At 44.3% G+C, this 21,673-nt stretch overlaps 1 protein-coding gene across 6 annotated transcripts; it reads right to left on the bottom strand.

Moving 5' to 3' along the window:
* Window positions 1-2,930: 2,930 nt before the first annotated feature.
* On the bottom strand, window positions 2,931-19,140 carry ercc8 (excision repair cross-complementation group 8). 6 transcript variants are annotated; one of them, XR_006760922.1, is made up of 13 exons: window positions 18,750-19,140; window positions 18,216-18,311; window positions 17,862-17,963; window positions 17,493-17,616; window positions 16,296-16,377; window positions 14,446-14,514; window positions 13,916-13,982; window positions 13,099-13,202; window positions 12,697-12,821; window positions 11,458-11,655; window positions 10,787-10,885; window positions 8,517-8,609; window positions 2,931-5,549 (listed from the first exon to the last, which is right to left on the bottom strand). XR_006760922.1 is itself a non-coding variant. In XM_014161830.2 (12 exons), exons 1-12 carry the CDS (start codon window positions 18,824-18,826, stop codon window positions 5,487-5,489), a joined length of 1,200 nt encoding a protein of 399 aa, XP_014017305.1. In that variant the 5' UTR covers window positions 18,827-19,140; the 3' UTR covers window positions 2,931-5,486. The 6 variants fall into 6 exon arrangements, 4 of the variants coding, with proteins under 4 accessions (XP_014017305.1, XP_014017307.1, XP_014017306.1 ...); XR_006760921.1 differs by having other exon boundaries at window positions 10,801-10,885; XM_014161830.2 differs by lacking the exon at window positions 10,787-10,885.
* Between the last annotated feature and the right edge of the window lie 2,533 nt (window positions 19,141-21,673).

Below are 21,673 nucleotides of genomic sequence, written 5' to 3'. Positions count from 1 at the left end.
TTATTAAGTCAGAAGTTTACATACACCTTAGCCAAATACATTTCAACTCAGTTTTTCACAATTCCTGGCATTTAATTCTAGTAAACATACCCTGTCTTAGGTCAGTTAGGATCACAACTTTATTTTAAGAATGTGAAATGTCAGAATAATAGAGATAAAAAAAAAATCTACTTTTATTTCTTTCATCACATTCCCAGTGGGTCAGAAGTTTACATACACTCAATTAGTATTTGGTGGCATTGCCTTTAAATTGTTTAACTTGTGTGAAACGTTTTGGGTAGCCTTCCACAAGCGTCCCACAATAAGTTGGGTGAATTTTGGCCCATTCCTCCTGACAGAGCTGCTGTAACTGAGTCAGGCTTGTAGGCATCCTTGCTCGCACACGCCTTTTCAGTTCTGCCCACAAATTTTCCATAGGATTGAGGTCAGGGCTTTGTGATAGCCACTCCAATACCTTGACTTTGTTGTCCTTAAGCCATTTTACCACAACTTTGGAAGTATGCTTGGGGTCATTGTCCATTTGGAAGACCCATTTGCAACAAAGCTTTAACTTCCTGACTGATGTCTTGAGATGTTGCTTCAATATATCCACATAATTTCCCTTCCTTATTATGCCATCTATTTTGTGAAGTGCACCATGATGCTGCCACCCCCGTGCTTCACGGTTGGGATTGTGTTCTTCGGCTTGCAAGCCTCCCCCTTTTTCCTCCAAACATAACGATGGTCATTATGGCCAAACAGTTCTATTTTGTTTCATCAGACCAGAGGACATTTCTCCAAAAAGTACGATCTTTCAAAACAAATGCAATCACTTTTCACCCGTTATAAACTCCCCTCATCGGGGTAACCTCAGCCAGATAATCAAATCCCTTCATTGATGGGAAAGAAGGGCAGAGGCTGTGCCTGACATTTGGTTTATTCTGGAAACGTCGACGAAACGGATTGACCATGTTCTAATTTATCACAAGAAGGTTCAAGAAAAAGGAAGAATACATTAAAACCAGACGTTATCAAAGATTCTTAAATCGGTCCTGGCCGCCCAGGTAGGAGTAGTTTGCAATAGGTGAAAAGTGATTGCATTTGTTTTGGAACCAGGCTGCCTCCTATGCATGAGTTGGCTGTCTCGTTCTGGCCGACGGCGAAATAGTCTCAAAACAAAATTGACATTGGTCAAAGACGTGGAGAAATTAGTAGGATAGGATTCTGTATTCAAATGCAGTGATTGCCTTTGATAAAAATGCTTTATCTGCCTTGGCAATGAAAAGTAGTTTGAAAATTTGAACATATATTTATGGAACTCCTTCAAGGCTGTTGGAAAAGCATTCCAGGTGAAGCTGGTTGATAGCTTTGCACACTCTTGGCATTCTGTCATCAAGAGAAAGGGGTGGCTACTTTGAAGAAACTCAAATAACACTTTTTTTTGGTTACTACATGATTCCATAGTTTTGTTGCCTTCACAATTATTCTACAATGTAGAAAATAGTAAAAATAAAGAAAAACCCTGGAATGAGTAGGTGTCCAAACTTTTGACTGGTACTGTACGTAGACACAAACAATTACACTACTTTGTCATATCCTTCACTTGAGTAGCCAGGAGGAAGGCATGGCCAGCTGTAAAGAAATGCTTATTGAAATGTTATATTATCATGGATTTATCGGTGGTGACCGTGTTACCTATCCTCAGTGCAGTGGGCAGCTGGGAAGAGGTGCTCTTGTTCTTCATGGTATTTACATTGTACCAAAACTTTTTGGAGTTAGAACTACAGGATGCAAATTTCTGCTTGAAAAAGCTAGCCTTTACTTTCCTGACTGACTGTGTGTATTGGTTCCTGACTTCCCTGAACAGTTGCATATCGCGGGGACTATTCGATGCTATTGCAGTCCGCCACAGGATGTTTTTGTGCTGGTCAAGGGCAGTCAGGTCTGGAGTGAACCAAGGGCTATATCTGTTCGTAGTTCTGCATTTTTTGAAAGGGGCATGCTTATCTAAGATGGTGAGGAAATTACTTTAAAGAACGACCAGCCATCCTCGACTGACGGGATGAGGTCAATACCCTTCCAGGATACCCGGGCCAGGTCGATTAGAAAGGGCTGCTCGCAGAAGTGTTTTAGGGAGCGTTTGAAAACGATGAGGGGTGGTCGTTTGACCGCGGACCCATAGCGGATACAGGCAATGAGGCAGTGATCGCTGAGATCCTGATTGAAAACAGCAGAGGTGTAGTTGGAGGATAATGTCTATGATTGTGCCCATGTTTACAGATTTAGGGTTGTACCTGGTGGGTTCCATGATGATTTGTGTGAGATTGAGGGCATCTAGCTTAGATTGTAGGATGGCCGGGGTGTTAAGCATATCCCAGTTTAGGTCACCTAACAGAACAAACTCTGAAGATAGATGAGGGGGGGGATCAATTCACATATGGTGTCCAGGGCACAGTTGGGAGTGGAGGGGGGTCGATAACAGGCGGCAACAGTGATAGACTTATTTCTGGAGAGATTCATTTTTAAAATTAGAAGTTCGAACTGTTTGGGTATAGACCTGGAAAGTATGACAGAACTTTGCAGGCTAACTCCTCCCCCTTTGGCAGTTCTGTCTTGACGGAAAATGTTGTAGTTGGGTATGGAAATCTCCGAATTTTTTGTGGCCTTCCTAAGCCAGGATTCAGACACGGCAAGGACATCAGGGTTGGTGGAGTGTGCTAAAGCAGTGAGTAAAACAAATTTAGGGAGGAGGCTTCTAATGTTAACATGCATGAAACCAAGGCTTTTTCGATCACAGAAGTCAACAAATGAGGGTGCCTGGGGACACACAGGGCCTGGGTAGTGTCAAAAAGTGTCAAATGTTCTACATAGAAGAGCATACCAAATCCTAGGACATAGTGTTTATAATACTGTAATAAGCTTACATAATTGCTGTCACAAACTCCACACAGTTGTCACTGACTGGTTGGATATTTATACTCATTTCCCACTGAGCAAACAATTTCACTACTTACAGCATTCATATCAATTCATTTATAAATTAATTTCAATGTTTTTGGCTGACATTTTTTTATTGACATGTCAATAAAACCCATGAACGCAACCGTTTATGTGAAATTGTTTTGTGTTCTACTTGAGCTCTGGTTATCCTGAAAAGAAAACTGTAAAACACTTAATTGTGAGGCTAAATATAAGGGCTAGACATACAGATAACTGAACATCAGATAAATGGAACGTCAGATAAATGAAAAGTCGATTTTTGCTGGAATCTAGGTGTTAATTGTAGGTAGGGTTTCCTAGAGGTTATAAGTATGCAAGTATGTAAGAGAGGATATGTGTTCTATGGAAAATAATGAACGACGTGGAAGGTGTGTTCCATGCAGAGTGGAACTGACCTTCCACAGAGTTGTTTAATTTTCTACAGAACGCATAGAGCAGAGTTGACTATCCCGATTATACCATGGCTATAATTTAACATATTTGTCGCTAGAAATGTGTTAATTTGCTGGTAGAAATGTGTTCAACATCCACTGAAGTAGCTAGCAAGTTTCCTATAGTTGCCGTGGTAGCCAATCAAACAGACTTGCTAGTTTAGCTAACCAAATCATCAGTCCTAGCTTGCCATTATGAATACAACAAAATCAATATTTTCAAATCGACTTTTGCCATAGAATGAACTATGGCCATTGAATTCTACCATGCAAATATGCCGTGAGTTATAGGTAAATAATGCCCTTCAAGCCAATCATATGTAAACATGAGGCTGTCAGTAGGAGAGAAAGTGAGTCTGATTTCAGTATCACCTCTAACAACAACAATACAGAGCTGGTTTTAGCAATGACAACAGAATAAATAATGCAAATGTAGGGGAGAGAGAGAGACATGGCTGACAAATATTTCTGGGTGAATTGATGACGGAAAGGTGGGTCTCTTGAACGTTATGTTCAAAGACGCTATGAGGAATGGTTTGGCTCCAGTTCGGCTAGTTTTACTCTGGTCATCATTGGAATAATGGAAAGCTGATTTTAACACCATGTAAAGTACAACGTACATGTGTCAAAGGCAGACAATAGAAACAGATTATACAGCTGAATGTACAGTGCAGATACCCATCCGTAGGTTTTAATGCCATACACTGAGTGTACAAAACATTAGGAACACCTGCTCTTTCCATGTCATAGACTGACCAGGTCAATTCAGCTGAAAGCTAAGATCCCTTATGGACGTCACCTGTTAAATCCACTTCAAATCAGTGTAGATGAAGGGAAGGAGACCGGTTAAAGAAGGATTTTTAAGCCTTGAGACATGGGTTGTGCATGTTTGCCATTCAGAGGGTGAATGGGCAAGACAAAAGATTTAAGTGGCTTTGAACGGGGTATGGTAATTAATAATTGATTGGAATTATATAGCGCTTTTCCACACCGGAGTTACTCAAAGCTCTTCACATAGTATGGGGAAACTCACCTCATCCACCACCAACGTGTAGAACCCACCTGTATGATGCACGGCGGACATTTTTGTGCCAGAACGCTCACCACACCTCAGCTGGAGCGGTGAGGAGTGATATCTGCCAATTAGGAATGAGTGGGATGATTAGGTGGGGCCAGGTTGGGAATTTAGTCATGACAACAGGGTTAACACCCCTACTCTTACGATAAGTGCATGGGATTTTTAATGACCACAAAGAGTCAGGACACCCATTTAAAGTCCCATCCGAAAGACGGCACCCTACACAGGGCAATGTCCCCAATCACTGCCCTGTGGCATTGGGATAGATAGACCAGAGGGAAGAGTGCCCCCTTCTGGCCCTCCAACATCACTTCCAGCAGCATCTGATCTCCCATCCAGGGACAGACCAGGACCGACCCTGCTTAGCTTCAGAGGCAAGGCAGCAGTGGGATGCAGGGTGGTATGCTGCTGGGCAGTATGCTGCTGGGCAGTATGCTGCTGGGTAGTAGGTGCCAGGCACACCGGTTTGAGTGTGTCAATAACTGCAACGCAGATGGGTTTTCACACTTAACAGTTTCCCGTGTGTATCAAGAATGGTCCACCACCCAAAGAACATTCAGCCAACTTGACACAACTGTGGGTTGGAGTCAACATGAGCCAGCATCCCTGTGAAACGCTTTCGACACCTTGTAGAGGTGCCCCGACAAACTGAGGCTGTTCTGAGGGCAAAAGGGGGTGCAACTGAATATTAGGAAGGTATTCCTAATGTTTTGTACACACAGTGTAGATTTCCATTTTGTATATTAAATAAAAGATAAATCAGATATCACAACAGAGATTCAAAGTCTGTTAAGGTTCATTCTCCAACTCCACAGTAGTTGTTAAACTGCATTTGTATTTTTTTTTTAAGTCTACAGATGCAACATGAGATTCCTAAAGCTAGCACCATGATGAGATTCCTGAAGCTAGCACCATGATGAGATTCCTGAAGCTGGCACCATGATGAGATTCCTGAAGCTATGTCCGATGGAGTAGGGCTGTACAGTTGTGTTTATGCATCAGTCCTCATCACTGCTCCATGCGTCTTCAAAAGCAGGGTTCACCGTAGCCTGGCTCCCACCCTGGGATGGAGAAATACATTCAGTAAAATACTCTCAACTCACTCTACTCTCTCGCTGTCGTGTTATTTTGAGTTAAAGCGATTAAGTAAATCAGGAAAGCATTACAAACATTTCCCAAGTGCAAGCAAGCAATTATTATTCTGTTTCCCAAACTAAATAGAACTGGTGAAGCTGCTTTTGGAGCTGGCTGAAGATGCCTCTAGACATAATTTCATCAGCACCTGGGGAATGTAGCCAAGCTGAGCCAGCCTGCCTGTGTGTGTGTACCGAGTTACCCTAGTAAGGTGCAACACAAGCCACAACCCCTATGATCTCATTTCTGTGTGCACAAAAGCGAAGTCTGTCTGCCATTCCTCTCAAAAAAAATTGAAAAAGCTGTTGCGCAGCAACTCACTGCCTTCCTAAAGACTAATAATGTATACGAAACGCTTCAGCCTGGTTTTAGACCCCATCATAGCACTGAGACTGCAATCGTGAAGGTGGTGAATTACCTTTTAATGGCGTCAGACATAGGCTCTGTATCTGTTCTTGTGCTCCTAGACCTTAGTGCTGCTTTTGATATCATTGATCACCACATTCTTTTGGAGAGATTGGAAACCCAAATTGGTCTACACGGACAATTTCTGGCCTGGTTTAGATCTCATCTGTCGGAAAGATCTCAGTTTGTCTCTGTGGATGGTTTGTCCTCTGACAAATCAACTGTAAATTTCGGTGTTCCTCAAGGTTCCGTTTTAGGACCACTATTGTTTTCACTATATATTTTACCTCTTGGTGATGTCATTCAGAAACAATGTTAACTTTCACTGCTATGCGGACGATACACAGCTGTACATTTCGATGAAACATGGTGAAGCCCCAAAATTGCCCTCCCTGGAAGCCTGTGTTTCAGACATAAGGAAGTGGATGGCGGCAAATGTTTTACTTTTAAGCTTGGACAAAACAGAGATGCTAGTTCTAGTTCCCAAGAAACAAAGAGATCTTTTGTTGGATCTGACAATTAATCTTGATGGTTGTACAGTTGTCTCAAATAAAACTGAAGGACCTTGGCATTACTCTGGACCCTGATCTCTCTTTTGACAAACATATCAAGACTGTTTCAAGGACAGCTTTTTTCCATCTATGTAACATTGCAAAAATCAGAAACTTTCTGTCCAAAAATGATGCAGAAAAATGAATCCATGCTTTTGTCACTTCTAGATTAGACTACTGCAATGCTCTACTTTCCGACTACCCGGATAAAGCACTAAATAAACTTCAGTTAGTGCTAAACACGGCTGCTAGAATCTTGACTAGAACCAAAAAATGTGATCATATTACTCTAGTGCTAGCCTCTCTACACTGGCTTCCTGTTAAGGCTAGGGCTGATTTCAAGGTTTTACTGCTAACCTACACAGCATTACATGGGCTTGCTCCTACCTACATTTCCGATTTGGTCCTGCCGTACATACCTACACGTACGCTACGGTCACAAGACGCAGGCCTCCTTATTGTCCCTAGAATGTCTAAGCAAACAGCTGGAGGCAGGGCTTTCTCTTATTGAGCTCCATTTTTATGGAATGGTCTGCCTATCCATGTGAGAGACGCAGACTCGGTCTCGACCTTTAAGTCTTTATTGAAGACATCTCTTCAGTAGGTCCTATGATTGAGTGTAGTTTGGCCCAGGGGTGTGAAGGTGAACGGAAAGGCACTGGAGCGACGAACCATCTGTCTCTGCCTGGCTGATTCACCTCTCTCCACTGGGATTCTCTGCCTCTAACCCTATTACGGGGGCTGAGTCACTGGCTTACTGGGGCTCTTCCATGCCGTCCCTAGGAGGGGCACGTCACTTGAGTGGGTTGAGTCTCTGATGTGATCTTCCTGTCCGGGTTGGCGCCCCCCTCGGATTCGTGCCGTGGGGGAGATCTTCGAGGGCTATACTCGGCCTCGTCTCAGGGTAGAAAGTTGGTGGTTGAAGATATCCCTCTAGTGGTGTGCAGGCTGTGCTTTGGCAAAACTGATGGGGTTATATCCTGACTGTTTGGCCCTGTTCGGGGGTATAGCCGGACGGGGCCACAGTGTCTCCTGACCCCTCCTGTCTCAGCCTCTAGTAATTATGCTGCAATAGTTTGTGTGTCGGGGGGCTAGGGTCAGTCTGTTATATCTGGAGTATTTCTCCTGTCTTATCCGGTGTCCTGTGTGAATTTAAGTATGCTCCCTCTAATTCTCTCTCTTCTCTCAGAGGACATGAGCCCTAGGACCATGCCTCAGGACTACCTGGCCTGTTGACCCCTTGCTGTCCCCAGTCCACCTGGTCGTGCTGCTGCTCCAGTTTCAACTGTTCTGCCTGCGGCTATGGAACCCTGACCTGTTCACCGGACGTGCTACCTTGTCCCGGAGCTGCTGTTTTCGACCCTCGCTCTCTACCGCACCTGCTGTCTCTAACTCTGAATGATTGGCTATGGAAAGCCAACTGACATTTACTCCTGAGGTGCTGACCTGTTGCACCCTCTACAACCACTGTGATTATTGTTATCTGACCCTGCTGGTCATCTATGAGCATTGGAACATCTTGGCCATGTACCGTTATAATCTCCACCCGGCACAGCCAGAAGAGGACTGGCAACCCCTCATAGCCTGGTTTCTTCCTAGGTACCTGCCCTTCTTGGGAGTTTTTCCTAGCCACCGTGCTTCTACACCTGCATTCCTTGCTGTTTGGGGTTTTAGGCTGGGTTTCTGTATTGCACTTTGTGACATCGGCTGATGTAAAAAGGGCTTTATAAATACATTTGATTGATTGATCCCTCCAGATAAGAGCGTCTGCTAAATGTCTAAAATGTAAATGTACTGGTATGAAATAAAAAGGGCCTACTAGATGCCTGTCTATTAGTCTGGCTAATGTGACAGCATTTTACAACAAGAACAGGGACCTGCGTATAATTACTACCCCCCAAACGTGCTTTAAATTGTTCCTGCTGTGCAGCCTCCTACCTTGGCGGCTGTCCCTTCTTCTTCCACGTCTGGTGGTCGTACAACAGGAACCCAGGCTAGGATGTTACAGTCTTTACCACCGCTGTATAGCTCCTGGAAACACAGAAGAGAGGAGTGATTTAGCCTGGGTCTCAATTATCTGTGCTCTTTACATCCTGGCCAGAGCCATATATTTATCTATATATATATACACACTACCATTCAACAGTTTGTGGTCACTTAGAAATGTCTTTGTTTTTGAAAGAAAAGCAATTTTTTTTGTCCATTAAAATAACACCAAATTGATCAGAAATACAGTAAATGACTATTGTAGCTGGAAACGGCAGATTTTTTATGGAATATCTACATAGGCGTACAGAGGCCCATTATCAGCAACCATCACTCCTGTGTTCCAATGGCACGTTGTGTTAGGTTTATAATTTTAAGAAGGCTAATCATTAGAAAACCCTTTTGCAATTATGTTAGCACAGCTGAAAACTGTTGTTCTGATTAAAGAAGCAATAAAAATGTCCTTTAGACTGGTGTTTTGCGGGTACTATTTAATGAAGCTGCCAGTTGAGGACTTGTGAGGCGTCTGTTTCTCAAAGTAGACTCTAACGTACTTGTCCTCTTGCTCAGTTGTGCACCGGGCCTCCCACTCATCTTTCTATTCTGGTTAGAGCCAGTTTGCGCTGTTCTGTGAAGGGAGTAGTACACAGCGTTGTACGAGATCTTCAGTTTCTTGTCAATTTCTCGCATGGAATAGCCTTCATTTCGCAGAACAAGAATAGACTGATGAGTTTCAGAAGAAAGGTATTGTTTCTGGCCATTTTGAGCCTGTAATCCAACCCACAAATGCTGATGCTCCAGATATTCAACTAGTCTAAAGAAGGCCAGTTTTATTGCCTCTTTAATCAGAACAACAGTTTTCAGCTGTGCTAGCATAATTGCAAAAGGGTTTTCTAATGATCAATTAGCCTTTTAAAGTGATAAACTTGGATTAGCTAACACAACGTGCCACTGGAACACAGGAGCGATGGTTGCTGATAATGGGCCTCTGTACGCCTATGTAGATATTCCATAAAAAATCTGCCGTTTACAGCTACAATAGTCATTTAAAACATGAACAATGTCTACACTGTATTTCTGATCAATTTGATGTTATTTTGATGGACATTTTTTTTTGCTTTTCTTTCAAAATCAAGGACATTTCTAAGTGACCCCAAACTTTTGAACGGTAGTGTTTTGCTCTGGTCCTGGCTGCTGTTTACCCATTTCAGCTGCACCTCAAAATCCATTTGGTTTAATCTCTGTGTCCCATATACACGTTAGCATTCGGTCCTAAATTAGCAAAGTTTGTCAAGTGGAAAGAAACATGTTGGGGAAGTGTCAGTGTTGATGGCGGGAGGAAGTACAGAGTTATTACAGCAGTGTCCACCTTATGAAACACTAGACTCAAAACAATGACAATCATCATCCAGAAAAACAACCAATAGAAGTTCATAAAGTCCAAAACGTGCCAATCATTTGAAGAGGTGTATTTTTGGGTGGCAGGTAGCCTAGCGGTTAAGAGTGTTGGGCCAATAACCAAAAGGTCGCTGGCTCGAATCCCTAAGCCGACTAGGTGAAGAAGAAACAAATATATAATAATAAATAAAATAGGTCGATGTGCCCTTGAGCAAGGCACTCAACCCTAATTACTCCTGTAAGTCGCTCTGGATAAACGTGTCTGCTAAATGACTAACATGTAAAATGTGGCATTAGCCTACTTCAAAAGACAAGAAGCAAAAAGACATTCCAAAACTATGTGTTCTTTCCAATAAACAAACACTCAAAGTTGCTCTGCCACATTCTTACAGGTTTAATAAGTAGGACATTAGGTGGATATACTCTAACAGCAGAACTAATGTCTAACACAAATACTACTGTGATATGAAATGTGATGTGGATGAGTAAGATATGCATTAAAATGAGATACTAAGGAAACTGTATAATCATGTATTAGGGAATTTATTAGCCTGTATAGCAGTTGGAGTGAAGAAAGACACGCCTTCGTAAAAGATTATCAGATTATATGTCATAGTACTACCCCGTTCTTCAACAAAACTCTCATTGCAGTACTTTGACAAGTAAACAAAACTCTCCATAAAAGAGAACAAACTCATTTCTGGCCTTCACCTTTATAATCATTAAGGCCCAATTGTTTTTCATACCCCTGTGACTAGGCCATGGCTAATGGCTTTACATGAGGATGTTGACTTTAATATGTCATCTATTCAAGGGTAAATTACCTTCTGTAGCCTACCTCAAATACACCCCCACTGCAACTCACAGATCTCGTCCTGCGCTCCACAGATGGAAAGATCCAATCATTCTTCACAAATGCTAACCTTAACCATTAACAGGAAGATGCAAAAGAGGGGATGCCGTCTCAATTCAGTATTTTCTCCTTTCACTTCTTTAACATTAGTGAAAGGCCACAGTGTTCCGTACCTCCCAAGGCAGGTTGTCATATCTGTGCCAACTGTACCATAAACTGACAATGCGTCAGCTATCTATGTGCAGTACGCTGGTAATGTGGGTAGAATAGGAATTTGTTATGATTCTCTGTGAGGTACAGAAGGCCTTCAAGGCCTCTGGTCTGCTAGGGTCATATTCATTGGGAACCAAACAGAATCAAATGGGTCAAAACAGGGAGGGACATACCGGGTTTTCCGTTGCAAAACATTTTGCTATGGTTTGCTACAGTGTGCACTAATGAGTAGGACCCACGTCTCAGAGACCTTGGTTCAACTTAGGAACAATATGACGTCACATGAGCTGATTTACATGAACATACGTAAGGTATTGATAATGAACAAACATAATGATGTTAATAAACCTGTCATTTGTTATTAGTCTATAGCCATAAAGGATGGACGCACCTACAGACAGACAGACAGTCAGTCAGTCAGTCAGTCACCTGGTAGTCGGGGTGGAACTGGCAGCAGTCCACGTTGTTGTAGTGTCCCCTCAGCATGGTTACAAGTTCCCCCGTGTGTAGAGTGTACACCGCCACCGAGCTGCCACAAGGTACAAACACAAACTCCGGGCTGCAGCTACGAGAAACCGTGATCTTTAACCCCTTACGGCTTTCGTTACTCACCTTCCCATAATTCACCTGAGAGACAGAGAGGAGTTGGGAGGGTCAGTTGGACGGATGACCAAGCTAACAGTAGAACAGCACTTCAACTATCAAACTGCTACAGAACATTATGTAGAGTGGTGAAAAGCATGGAGAAATTCAGAAAGCAGGTTAAATATGTGTTGTACTGATACGGACCACGCTAGCTAAAGTGGGCTGTTTAAAGACGTACTGTATAACTCATTTCAGCCAGAAGATGTGGTATGTTACTTGTAAAATATAATGCAATGTTTATATGACCCCCCTTTCATACCACTTATTTTCAGGTATACCCTTTTAGAAATATCAGTGGGTAACAGGCATATTGGGAGGTGTGGGGGGGTGTTGTTAAACCATGGGGCCTGTTTGCAGTTCAAATTAGAGCGGTATTAAACAATGGAAGTGTTCATGAATTTACCTGCAAAAAGGCAGAGCACCATTCACCATTCATTCCTGTATTTTGCTTACAGGGTCTGAAAACGCAGGAATCATGACTTGGTCTTCAGCTGGCTTTTATTTGTCCATGTTTTTACTCCTTACCCCTTTCAGACATACCAACATGTGGGATTTTAGTCTGTGTATAAAAGGGATATATGTCTTCAAGTCATCAAGCAGGCAAAGTGTTTCTCCTAACCCAAAGCAGCACAGGACCTTTATGTGAAGGCTTGAGGCCTTCACCTGCAGACCCAGCTAGTGAGGGGAAGTTTATGTATGGAAGGTAATGGGGCTAGAGGCACAGTGATGTCCCTTAGTGCTTGAGGCTGCTGTCACAGAGAGGGATGGCTACTGATCATTTAGGGTAAGGCATGGAAGAGTCACACACGCTATGTAATGTGTTCCAGACAAGGCCTCCAGGGATGGGCAGGAAATGTGCACACACACACAAACATGCACCCTCGGACAGGGCCTCGGGGTAGAGGCCTAGTCCTCACCCATTGGATCCCCGCCAGACACATTTTTGAACCTCTCTCACTCTCTGCATCTCTCTCGCTCGCTGTATCTCTCTTACACACACACACACACACACACACAACCTACCAGTGTGTTTTTTCCATTGGCACTGTTCCACAGCCTCATGCGGTCGTCTGTTCCCGTGGTGAGAAGGTAGAGGCCGTCGACCGTGAAGCAGAGGCCATTTACCCTTCCATTATGGGCTGTGTTCACTGGCAAACACACACACACGTCATTAAATGCCAATGAGATAATATAACTATTATTTAAGGGGAAAGGACACTGGGAAGAGCATTTGATAATCATATCACTCAACCCTTTGTCTCTTCTCTTTACCCCGTTATCACGATGCTTTCACTATCATGTACACATCTTCTCTTTACCCCGTTATCACGATGCTTTCACTATCATGTAGACATCTTCTCTTTACCCCGTTATCAGGTGTGGGGGGAGTCAGGGAGAAGGGGAGGTGTGACAGTGTGTTCCTACCTGCCTCTGACGAGGCCTTGGACTTGTCCCCGTTGTGTTGGTCCAGAGAGAACAGGCTCCCTGAGGCCCGACGCACATCCCACACCAACACCCTGCTGTCAGTACTGAGAGAGAGAGAGAGAGAGAGAGAGAGAGATCGAGAGATCGAGATAGAGAAACAGAGAGAGCGCATGAGAAGCCGAAATCAACAGCCTTCCATCCTTCAGGGGACATGTGTCAGTGCCCTGGGGCCTTATAGGGATATATAAATGACCCTTACATAAACGCCACCTAACTGGTCTGCATACGACGGTTCACAACACTGGGCATCAACAACGTAACACTACAACAATGCAACACAATACCTTAAATTATCCAGCTACAGAATAGTGCCTCAAATTTCCTCAAAACAGTCCTCCATATAAAAAAAACTATTTCAGTCCATACAAAATGTTCAAAGACAGTGTGTTTCACTGTCCAATTGCCCATGTTATCGGTAGCAGTTGAAATGCTGCTCAGTTGTTTTTCAAAATCACTTACAGCCCAAAGGGACAGTGATTTGATCCCAATGGTTTAATTAGCAGATCTAATTTGGCGTAAACCAGCTGAGTACTCTCTCCCTGCCATATGCTGCATTGTTATTCCCAGGGAATAGAGGCTGGTTCAGTCTCTCTGTGTGCCAATGAGTTCAGGTGACATACTGATACAGTCTAGTTATGGTAATAGAAAGTGGAATCACTTTCACTAGCTAGATTGGAATTTCTATGATGCTTGGGCGTGAAATGAGGGAGGGACATTTATCTAAAGGCCCTTCAAGGTTTGGTGTAGGTCGGCCTACCTGGCTGTAGCTAAAATGTGCTCATATCTTGGCGACCACCGAACAGATAGGACCTCACCTCTGTGACCTGAGGGATAGAAAGGACATTCAGTGGAAGTGTGTGTTAGTGTAGACACGTTTTACTATACTTGTGAGTACCAGAAGTCCTCACAAGAAAAGTAAACCAAATAAAACTCAGAAGTGAGGACATTTTTCCGGGCCTCACTTATAAAAAGGCTATTTTAGGTTTAGGGGTTAGGTTTAGGCTCCCGAGTGGCACAGCGGTCTAAGGCACTGCATCTCAGTGCAAGAGGCGTCACTGGTTCAAATCCAGGCTGTATCACATCCGGCCATGATAGGGAGTCCCATAGGGCGGCGCACAATTGGCCCAGCATCGACCAGGTTTGGCGTCATTGTAAATAAGAATTTGTTCTTAACTGACTTGCCTAGTTAAATAAAGGTTCAATTAGGTTTAGGGAAAATAGGATTTTGAAGTCCTCACAAGTATAGTAAGACATAGGGGTGGGTGTGTGTGTGTGTGTGGCTCTCACCCTGCAGAACCTGGATGCGTGAGCCAGACTTCAGGTCACAGAGCTGTACTTTCTGGTCTTTGGTACCCACTGAGAACACACAGATCAACAGATTACTTGAAAGGTTACATACAGTATGACTAACACAAAGAAAAACATCTCTACTTTCACTGTGTGTGTTAATGCTTTGTGACAGAGGAGAAACTGGAGGCCCTGGTTCTCTCAGATAAGATAGGAATGTATAAGAGAGCAGTTCTACTCTTGGATAAACATGAGCTAATAACACACATCATTCACTTAGGGGATGAGAGCTGACAGGGAGCTATAGGCTGACAGGGAGCTACAGGCTGACAGGGAGCTACAGGCTGACAGGGAGCTACAGGCTGACAGGGAGCTACGAGGCTGACAGGGAGCTACGAGGTGACAGGGAGCTACAGGCTGACAGGGAGCTACAGGCTGACAGGGAGCTACAGGCTGACAGGGAGCTAGAGGTGACAGGGAGCTAGAGGTGACAGGGAGCTAGAGGTGACAGGGAGCTACAGGCTGACAGGGAGCTAGAGGTGACAGGGAGCTAGAGGTGACAGGGAGCTAGAGGTGACAGGGAGCTAGAGGTGACAGGGAGCTAGAGGTGACAGGGAGCTAGAGGTGACAGGGAGCTAGAGGTGACAGGGAGCTAGAGGTGACAGGGAGCTAGAGGTGACAGGGAGCTACAGGCTGACAGGGAGCTAGAGGTGACAGGGAGCTACGAGGCTGACAGGGAGCTAGAGGTGACAGGGAGCTAGAGGTGACAGGGAGCTAGAGGTGACAGGGAGCTAGAGGTGACAGGGAGCTAGAGGTGACAGGGAGCTAGAGGTGACAGGGAGCTAGAGGTGACAGGGAGCTAGAGGTGACAGGGAGCTAGAGGTGACAGGGAGCTAGAGGTGACAGGGATGGACACAAAATAACCAGGGTTGAGTCCATCTGGTAGAAACCAGACACAAATAAAATGATAATTCTGGTCCGCCTGACAAATTCTGATCATTCTAGCACCACCACAACATTCCAGAAAAAGGTTGATTGCGCCATTAGTAAAATGTGTAATTGAAAGACTTCATGACATTTTGTTTTGAGTTTGGGAAGAATCTCAGAGGAACAAAAACCAACAGAGCGAGAGAGAGCGAGAGCAGTGTGGGTGATTGGGAAGGTATGTGTAACCAGTCTGTCCTGCTCTGTCAGCAGGGGGGGCAGAGCCTGGATTCCTGTCATGTCTCCAGAACAGCACGTCTCTCTAAACTCTTCCTGAGTCAGTTCCAACCCTTGACACCCCTAGGGGCATACACTCTGTACTACACCGCTGTTTCACAATCAACATTTACATTTTATTCTGTTTGATTTACTGAGGCCTCATATGTTCATTCTTAGATTATATCAATAAGACATAGACAGTAAATCATATTTTAAGAGCATGACACGCATACAATTTCACCCACAGCCAGGTCACCCATGATACAAGTCAGAATTCGACGTCAATCCATTGTCTAAGGACGTCGGGAGATGACGTGGAAACCAGCCACTAGGCTTCAAGTAGGTTTAGTTTTGCTAGAGCATTGTGGACAGGGATGAGGGATCTGGATAGGCGTAAACATCTGCCTCTGGTGCCAAAGGTTGCATGCTCAAATCCAGCGACAGAAAGTTGTTTTTGAGATTTTGGTTTTTAAAAATCTTAACCCTTACCTTAGGCATTAACTCAAAATGGTTAACCATAAAACTTAACCTTAAAAACACTTCAAAATGTGACTTTTACAACAACTTCGAAATGTGATGTTTAAGAAACATAGATGATTCTGACGTGAGACTGCGAGAGCTTGTTACACACACACACACACACACACCTGCGATGAGGCTGTGTTTCCTGGCAATGGGGGACATGTGGTGACAGTAGACGTTTCCTTCAAACTGGAACACTTCAGCGGGCTACAGACACACAAGAAGGAGAAGGAAGTATCAGCTTTAGTTCAACATAAACTTGATATCTCTGAGACAGAGACAACACTACTACATGGGAAGAGCAAACATGTATAGAAAACCACTGTTCAGTCAGTCGGTCAGCACGATAGGAAAGAACACTGTCGTGACTGACTGACACAATGGGACCAGGAGACAGAAATGAGGGATGAGGCTGAGACTGGGAGAGGAATGGAGGGGAGTGGAGAAGAACAGAGCAGGGGACTAGGAAGCTGGAGGAGGAGAGGAATGGAGGGGAGTGGAGGAGAACAGAGCAGGGGACTAGGAAGCTGGAGGAGGAGAGGAATGGAATGGAGGGGAGTGGAGAAGAACAGAGCAGGGGACTAGGAGAGGAATGGAGGGGAGTGGAGAAGAACAGAGCAGGGGACTAGGAAGCTGGAGGAGAGGAATGGAGGGGAGTGGAAGAGAACAGAGCAGGGGACTAGGAAGCTGGAGGAGGAGAGGAATGGAGGGGAGTGGAGAAGAACAGAGCAGGGGACTAGGAAGCTGGAGGAGGAGAGGAATGGAGGGGAGTGGAGGAGAACAGAGCAGGGGACTAGGAAGCTGGAGGAGGAAAAGAGGGGAGTGGAGGAGAACAGAGCAGGGGACTAGGAAGCTGGAGGAGGAGGGGAATGGAGGGGAATGGAGGAGAACATAGCAGGGGACTAGGAAGCTGGAGGAGGAGAGGAATGGAGGGGAGTGGAGAAGAACAGAGCAGGGGACTAGGAAGCTGGAGGAGGAGAGGAATGGAGGGGAGTGGAGAAGAACAGAGCAGGGGACTAGGAAGCTGGAGGAGGAAAGGAGGGGAGTGGAGGAGAACAGAGCAGGGGACTAGGAAGCTGGAGGAGGAGAGGAATGGAGGGGAGTGGAGGAGAACATAGCAGGGGACTAGGAAGCTGGAGGAGGAGAGTAGAGTGACAGTTACAATGCAAATCCCTCTGCAAACAAGTTTTGCTGTCCCCTAGCTGACTCTGAGGTAACCATGGCACAGCGTGATTCTAGCTCATCACAGAGAGCACCATATGGCCATAAGAGGCAAAGAGTGCGAGAGAGAGACAAAGAGTTAGAGAGTATGTAAGGTGTACCTTTAGTGTCTCAGTGTCCCAGACCTTCATGGTTTTGTCAAAGGAGCTGGAGACAAACATGCCTGTGTCGTGTGGGTACCATTGCACTGTCTCTACACTGAACCTGTGGACATACGGACTGGACCTGCAACACAAACACATTAACAGTGACCACCACAGCCTCTCACTCACACACACACACACACACACACACACACACACACACACACACACACACACACACACACACACACACACACACACACACACACACACACACACACACACACACACACACACACACACACACACACACACACACACACACACACACACACAATCAGTGATGCTGCCATCTAGTGGATGCCATCAGGTATGTGAGCCACACACCTGCCTACAGTGCAGACTGCTTTACAGGTGTATTGGGGTTTCCTGCTGTTGTTCTCCAGGTCATACACCACAATCACCCCATCTGCCCCTCCAGATAGCATGCTATAGAACAGACAAGAGGAGAGGGTTATCTCCCAATGAAATAGCACCAGAAGGATTCTAAAAAAGTGCTATACAGGCAACACATGTCTATGTTGAATTGTAGGAGGTTGCTTATGTATCAAGTTATGTTGAAATCAGGTGATGACGGAACTCTGCATTAGGTTACATGTTATAGGCCTAGGCTATATGGTAATCATAACAAATTATGTCCTCAATTGACATATTGTCAGACCTACTACTAATGATACTTACTATCTGCCCTCAATGACTTCGATGTCTATGGTGTTTATGCCGTTGCTATGGATTCGATCCACATCTCTGTCATGATTCAGCTCTAAATTGAGGACCCTTAAGAGAAAACAAAGGAGACAGAGTCATGACGTCAGTGATCTTCAGGTCGGAAAGTAGGAGATGCCCGAGTTCCCAAAACTGAAATATTTTTCCCAGTCGGAGCTCGTTTTTTACCGAGTTCCTAGTTGTGATGAACGCACTGAAGTCGGAGATTTCCGAGTTCCCAGTTGTTTTGAATGCGTCATAACACCCACACACCAACATAGAAGCCTAGTTAATTACCACAACCAGTCATAAACCCCGCCTATGTCTACAATTTAGCTTCATAAAATGTTATTTTACACCTAGACACACTGTTGACCTTATGTCTAACCTTAAATTAAGACCCCAAAGCAAATAGTTGTTTTCATGAATTTTTCTAGTGATACCGACAAACACTGGTAACAGTAACGTTCCCAGGAATGATATGGCCAACTTTCCCCTCACCTCACTCACCTCCGTGTTGACTCTGCCCGTCTCAGACGAAGTGGGTCGTCAAGTCCAGCCTGTCTTGCTGTTAGAAAACCCAACATCTTCCCACAATAAATTAATCTTTAAATTTCGTAGCTAGCTAGCCTTACAAGAATGTTTATGTTTGTTCTCAAGCTAGCATAGCTAGCTCGAGGGTTGGTTACCCATCTACACGTTCAATACCATTAGCTACTAAACTAGTTTTTCAAACGCTTTGTGTGTACAATACATTTTTGTGATCTGGGATTGATAAAAAATCCGATCGAATCATTGTATGCCATCTGTCTTACTTAACATCATTTAGCAAGCTAACTCCCAGTCAACAAGGGACGAGTGGGTGGCCATGTTGTTACGTCAGGACGATTGAACACCGCTCTGGTATAACAAGCGCACTCATTGGTTACTCTGATTCAGTCATCCAATCAAAACATATCTTACTGTTATCTGTTAGATTGCGTAAACAACAAATCCAATTGAATATGCGTTGATAGGATCATTGTGTAGGTCAAAGTTTTAGCTATATTTCTAATATTGAAATTAATATTAGCGAGCTACTGTTACATATGATACTGTAGCCTATACCAAATATTGCTCTGTTACAGTCTGCACACATTTACTTTAACGTTAGCTAGGTAGCGAAAATGCATAACTTCTCGTTACAGTAATAAAATCGGACAGTTCTAGAAGATAACTGAGTAGCTATTAGACTAGTTAGAAGTAACGTTATCTATGTAGGACAAAACAGAGGCATTCGTCTAGGTCAAAGTTTATACAGGGGATGAGGTAACGTTAGCCAATTAAGTATTTTCCTCTGGCTGCCAGTAGTGTCTGTTTGTTACAATGTTGTTGAGATCTTGGCTGTCACTTTTTGCTTTGTAATATTTGACCACTAGATGGAGTGTATGAACCTGTTTTGATATAATATACACTACATTCTCAAAATTATGTGGACACCCCTTCAAATTAGTGGATTCTGCTATTTCAGCCACACCCATTGCTGAAATCGAGGACACAGCCATGCAGTCTCCATAGACAAACACTGGCAGTAGAATAGCCTGTACTGAAGAGCTCAGTGACTTTCAATGTTGGACCGTCATAGGATGCCACCATAACAACAAATCAGTTCGTCAAATTTATGCCCTGTTAGAGCTGCCCCGGTCCACTGTCAGTGCTGTTATTGTGAAGTGGAAACGTCTAGGAACAACAACGGCTGAGCAGCGAAGTGGTAGGTCGCACAAGCTCACAGAACGGGACCGGCGAATGCTGAAGCACATAGCGTGAAAAGATAGTCTGTCCTCGGTTGCAATACTCACTACCGAGTTCCAAACTACCTCTGGAAGCAACGTTAGGCACAAGATCTGTTAGTCAGGAGCTTCGTGAAATGGGTTTCCATGGCCAAGCAGCCGCACACAAGCCTGAGATCACCATGCGCAATGCCAAGCGTCGGCTGGAGTGGAACTACCTGCCAGTATGTATAGTGCCAACTGTAAGTTTGGTGAAGGAGGAATAATGGTCTGGGGCTGATTTTCATGGTTCAGGCTCCTTAGTTCCAGTGAAGGGAAATCTTAACAATACAGCATACATTCTAGACGATTCTGTACTTCCAACTTTGTGGCAACAGTTTGGGGAAGGCCCTTTCCTGTTTCAGAATGACAATTCTATCTCTATCCTCTGCAAAAAGTAAGGTCCATACCGAAATGGTTTGTCGATCGGTGTGGAAAAACTTGACTGGCTTGCACAGAGCCCTGACCTCAACCCCATTGAACACCTTTGGGATGAATTGGAACACAGACTGAGAGCCAAGCCTAATCACCCAACATCAGTGCCCAACCTCGCTAATGCTTTTGTGGCTGAATGGAAGCAAGTCCTTGTAGCAATGTTCCAACATCTAGTTGAAAGCCTTCCCAGAAGAGTGGAGGCTGTTATAGCAGCAAAAGGAGGACCAACTCCATATTAATGCCCATCATTTTGGAATGAGATGTTCGACGAGCAGCTGTCCTCATACTTTTGTACACATACAAATTACATAAGCTTCTTCAACAAATGTCTCCCTCTCCACTTGCTCGTCTGTTAATTGCAGCTCATTTGACATGTCAAAGCTCACTGAAGCCCATCTTTGTTTAAACATCCCATTCAAGCCATTATATAATATGACACTGCAACCGTGTCACATAATTACTATCAGTTAATCTCCCTCTACTCTTCAGACAAACACATTCCATCCTGTGTATGAGGATGTAGAACGAGGTCAGATCTCCCAGTTGAGACATGGGGAAGATCTCAATTGTATCCTCTCGCCTCTCTCCTCATCTCCTTTTCAAAACCCATTGGATGAGAAAGCCAGAGGTCCCTCCCCCCTGACCTTCTCCTCCAATGGGTTTTGAGGAGGGAAGAGGATGCGAGGAGTATGCAATTGAGATCTTCCCATGGAAGCAGTATGTAGCATAACGTATAAGCCAGGCCTCCGATATGAGTCAGCAGACTAATCCGTAGTGACTAGGCACTGTTGTCATTTAACAAGGCAGAGGACATACATGCTGTTCTCCTGTAGACTGAAACAGTTTCTTTACCTCGTCTCCTCTCCTTCACATGACCAATGACTTGACATGGCTCCTTGTCAGGGGTTATATGCCAAAGTGTGAGGAGGACTCTGCCTTCGGACATAACGCTGTTAGTTAACCTTCCATATCCTGTTGGATAGCACAAGGACACAAAGAAATAGGCCTACATGAATGGATGAATTTCGACCAGATTCAAGTGATTTGACTAGGACTGCATTCTCAGTCTATAAAACCATATTAGCTGTATTCATTTACCAGATGATCTCCTTCTTGGGGTGTAGGATTTAGAAAGGAGATACTGCCCTAATACCCATTCGCTTACTAACTGTACTGAGACTGTTGTCGTTG

Source organism: Salmo salar, chromosome ssa20, assembly GCF_905237065.1.
Source record: "Salmo salar chromosome ssa20, Ssal_v3.1, whole genome shotgun sequence".
NCBI classification, from domain to species: domain Eukaryota; kingdom Metazoa; phylum Chordata; class Actinopteri; order Salmoniformes; family Salmonidae; genus Salmo; species Salmo salar.
The sequence above is the reverse complement of the archived record's forward strand: the minus strand, read 5'-3'. Positions and strand labels throughout refer to the sequence as shown.

What these genes read in the sequence shown, in the direction of transcription:
- ercc8 (XM_014161830.2), bottom strand. Translation starts at nt 18,826, where the DNA reads ATGTTGGGTTTTCTAACAGCAAGACAGGCTGGACTTGACGACCCACTT. An exon ending in GAAGTCATTGAGGGCAGATA is followed by an intron (nt 17,964 to 18,215) that starts GTAAGTATCATT and finishes TCTGTTCTATAG; the next exon opens with CATGCTATCTGGAGGGGCAG. An exon ending in AAGAAGGGACAGCCGCCAAG is followed by an intron (nt 5,550 to 8,516) that starts GTAGGAGGCTGC and finishes TCTCCATCCCAG; the next exon opens with GGTGGGAGCCAGGCTACGGT.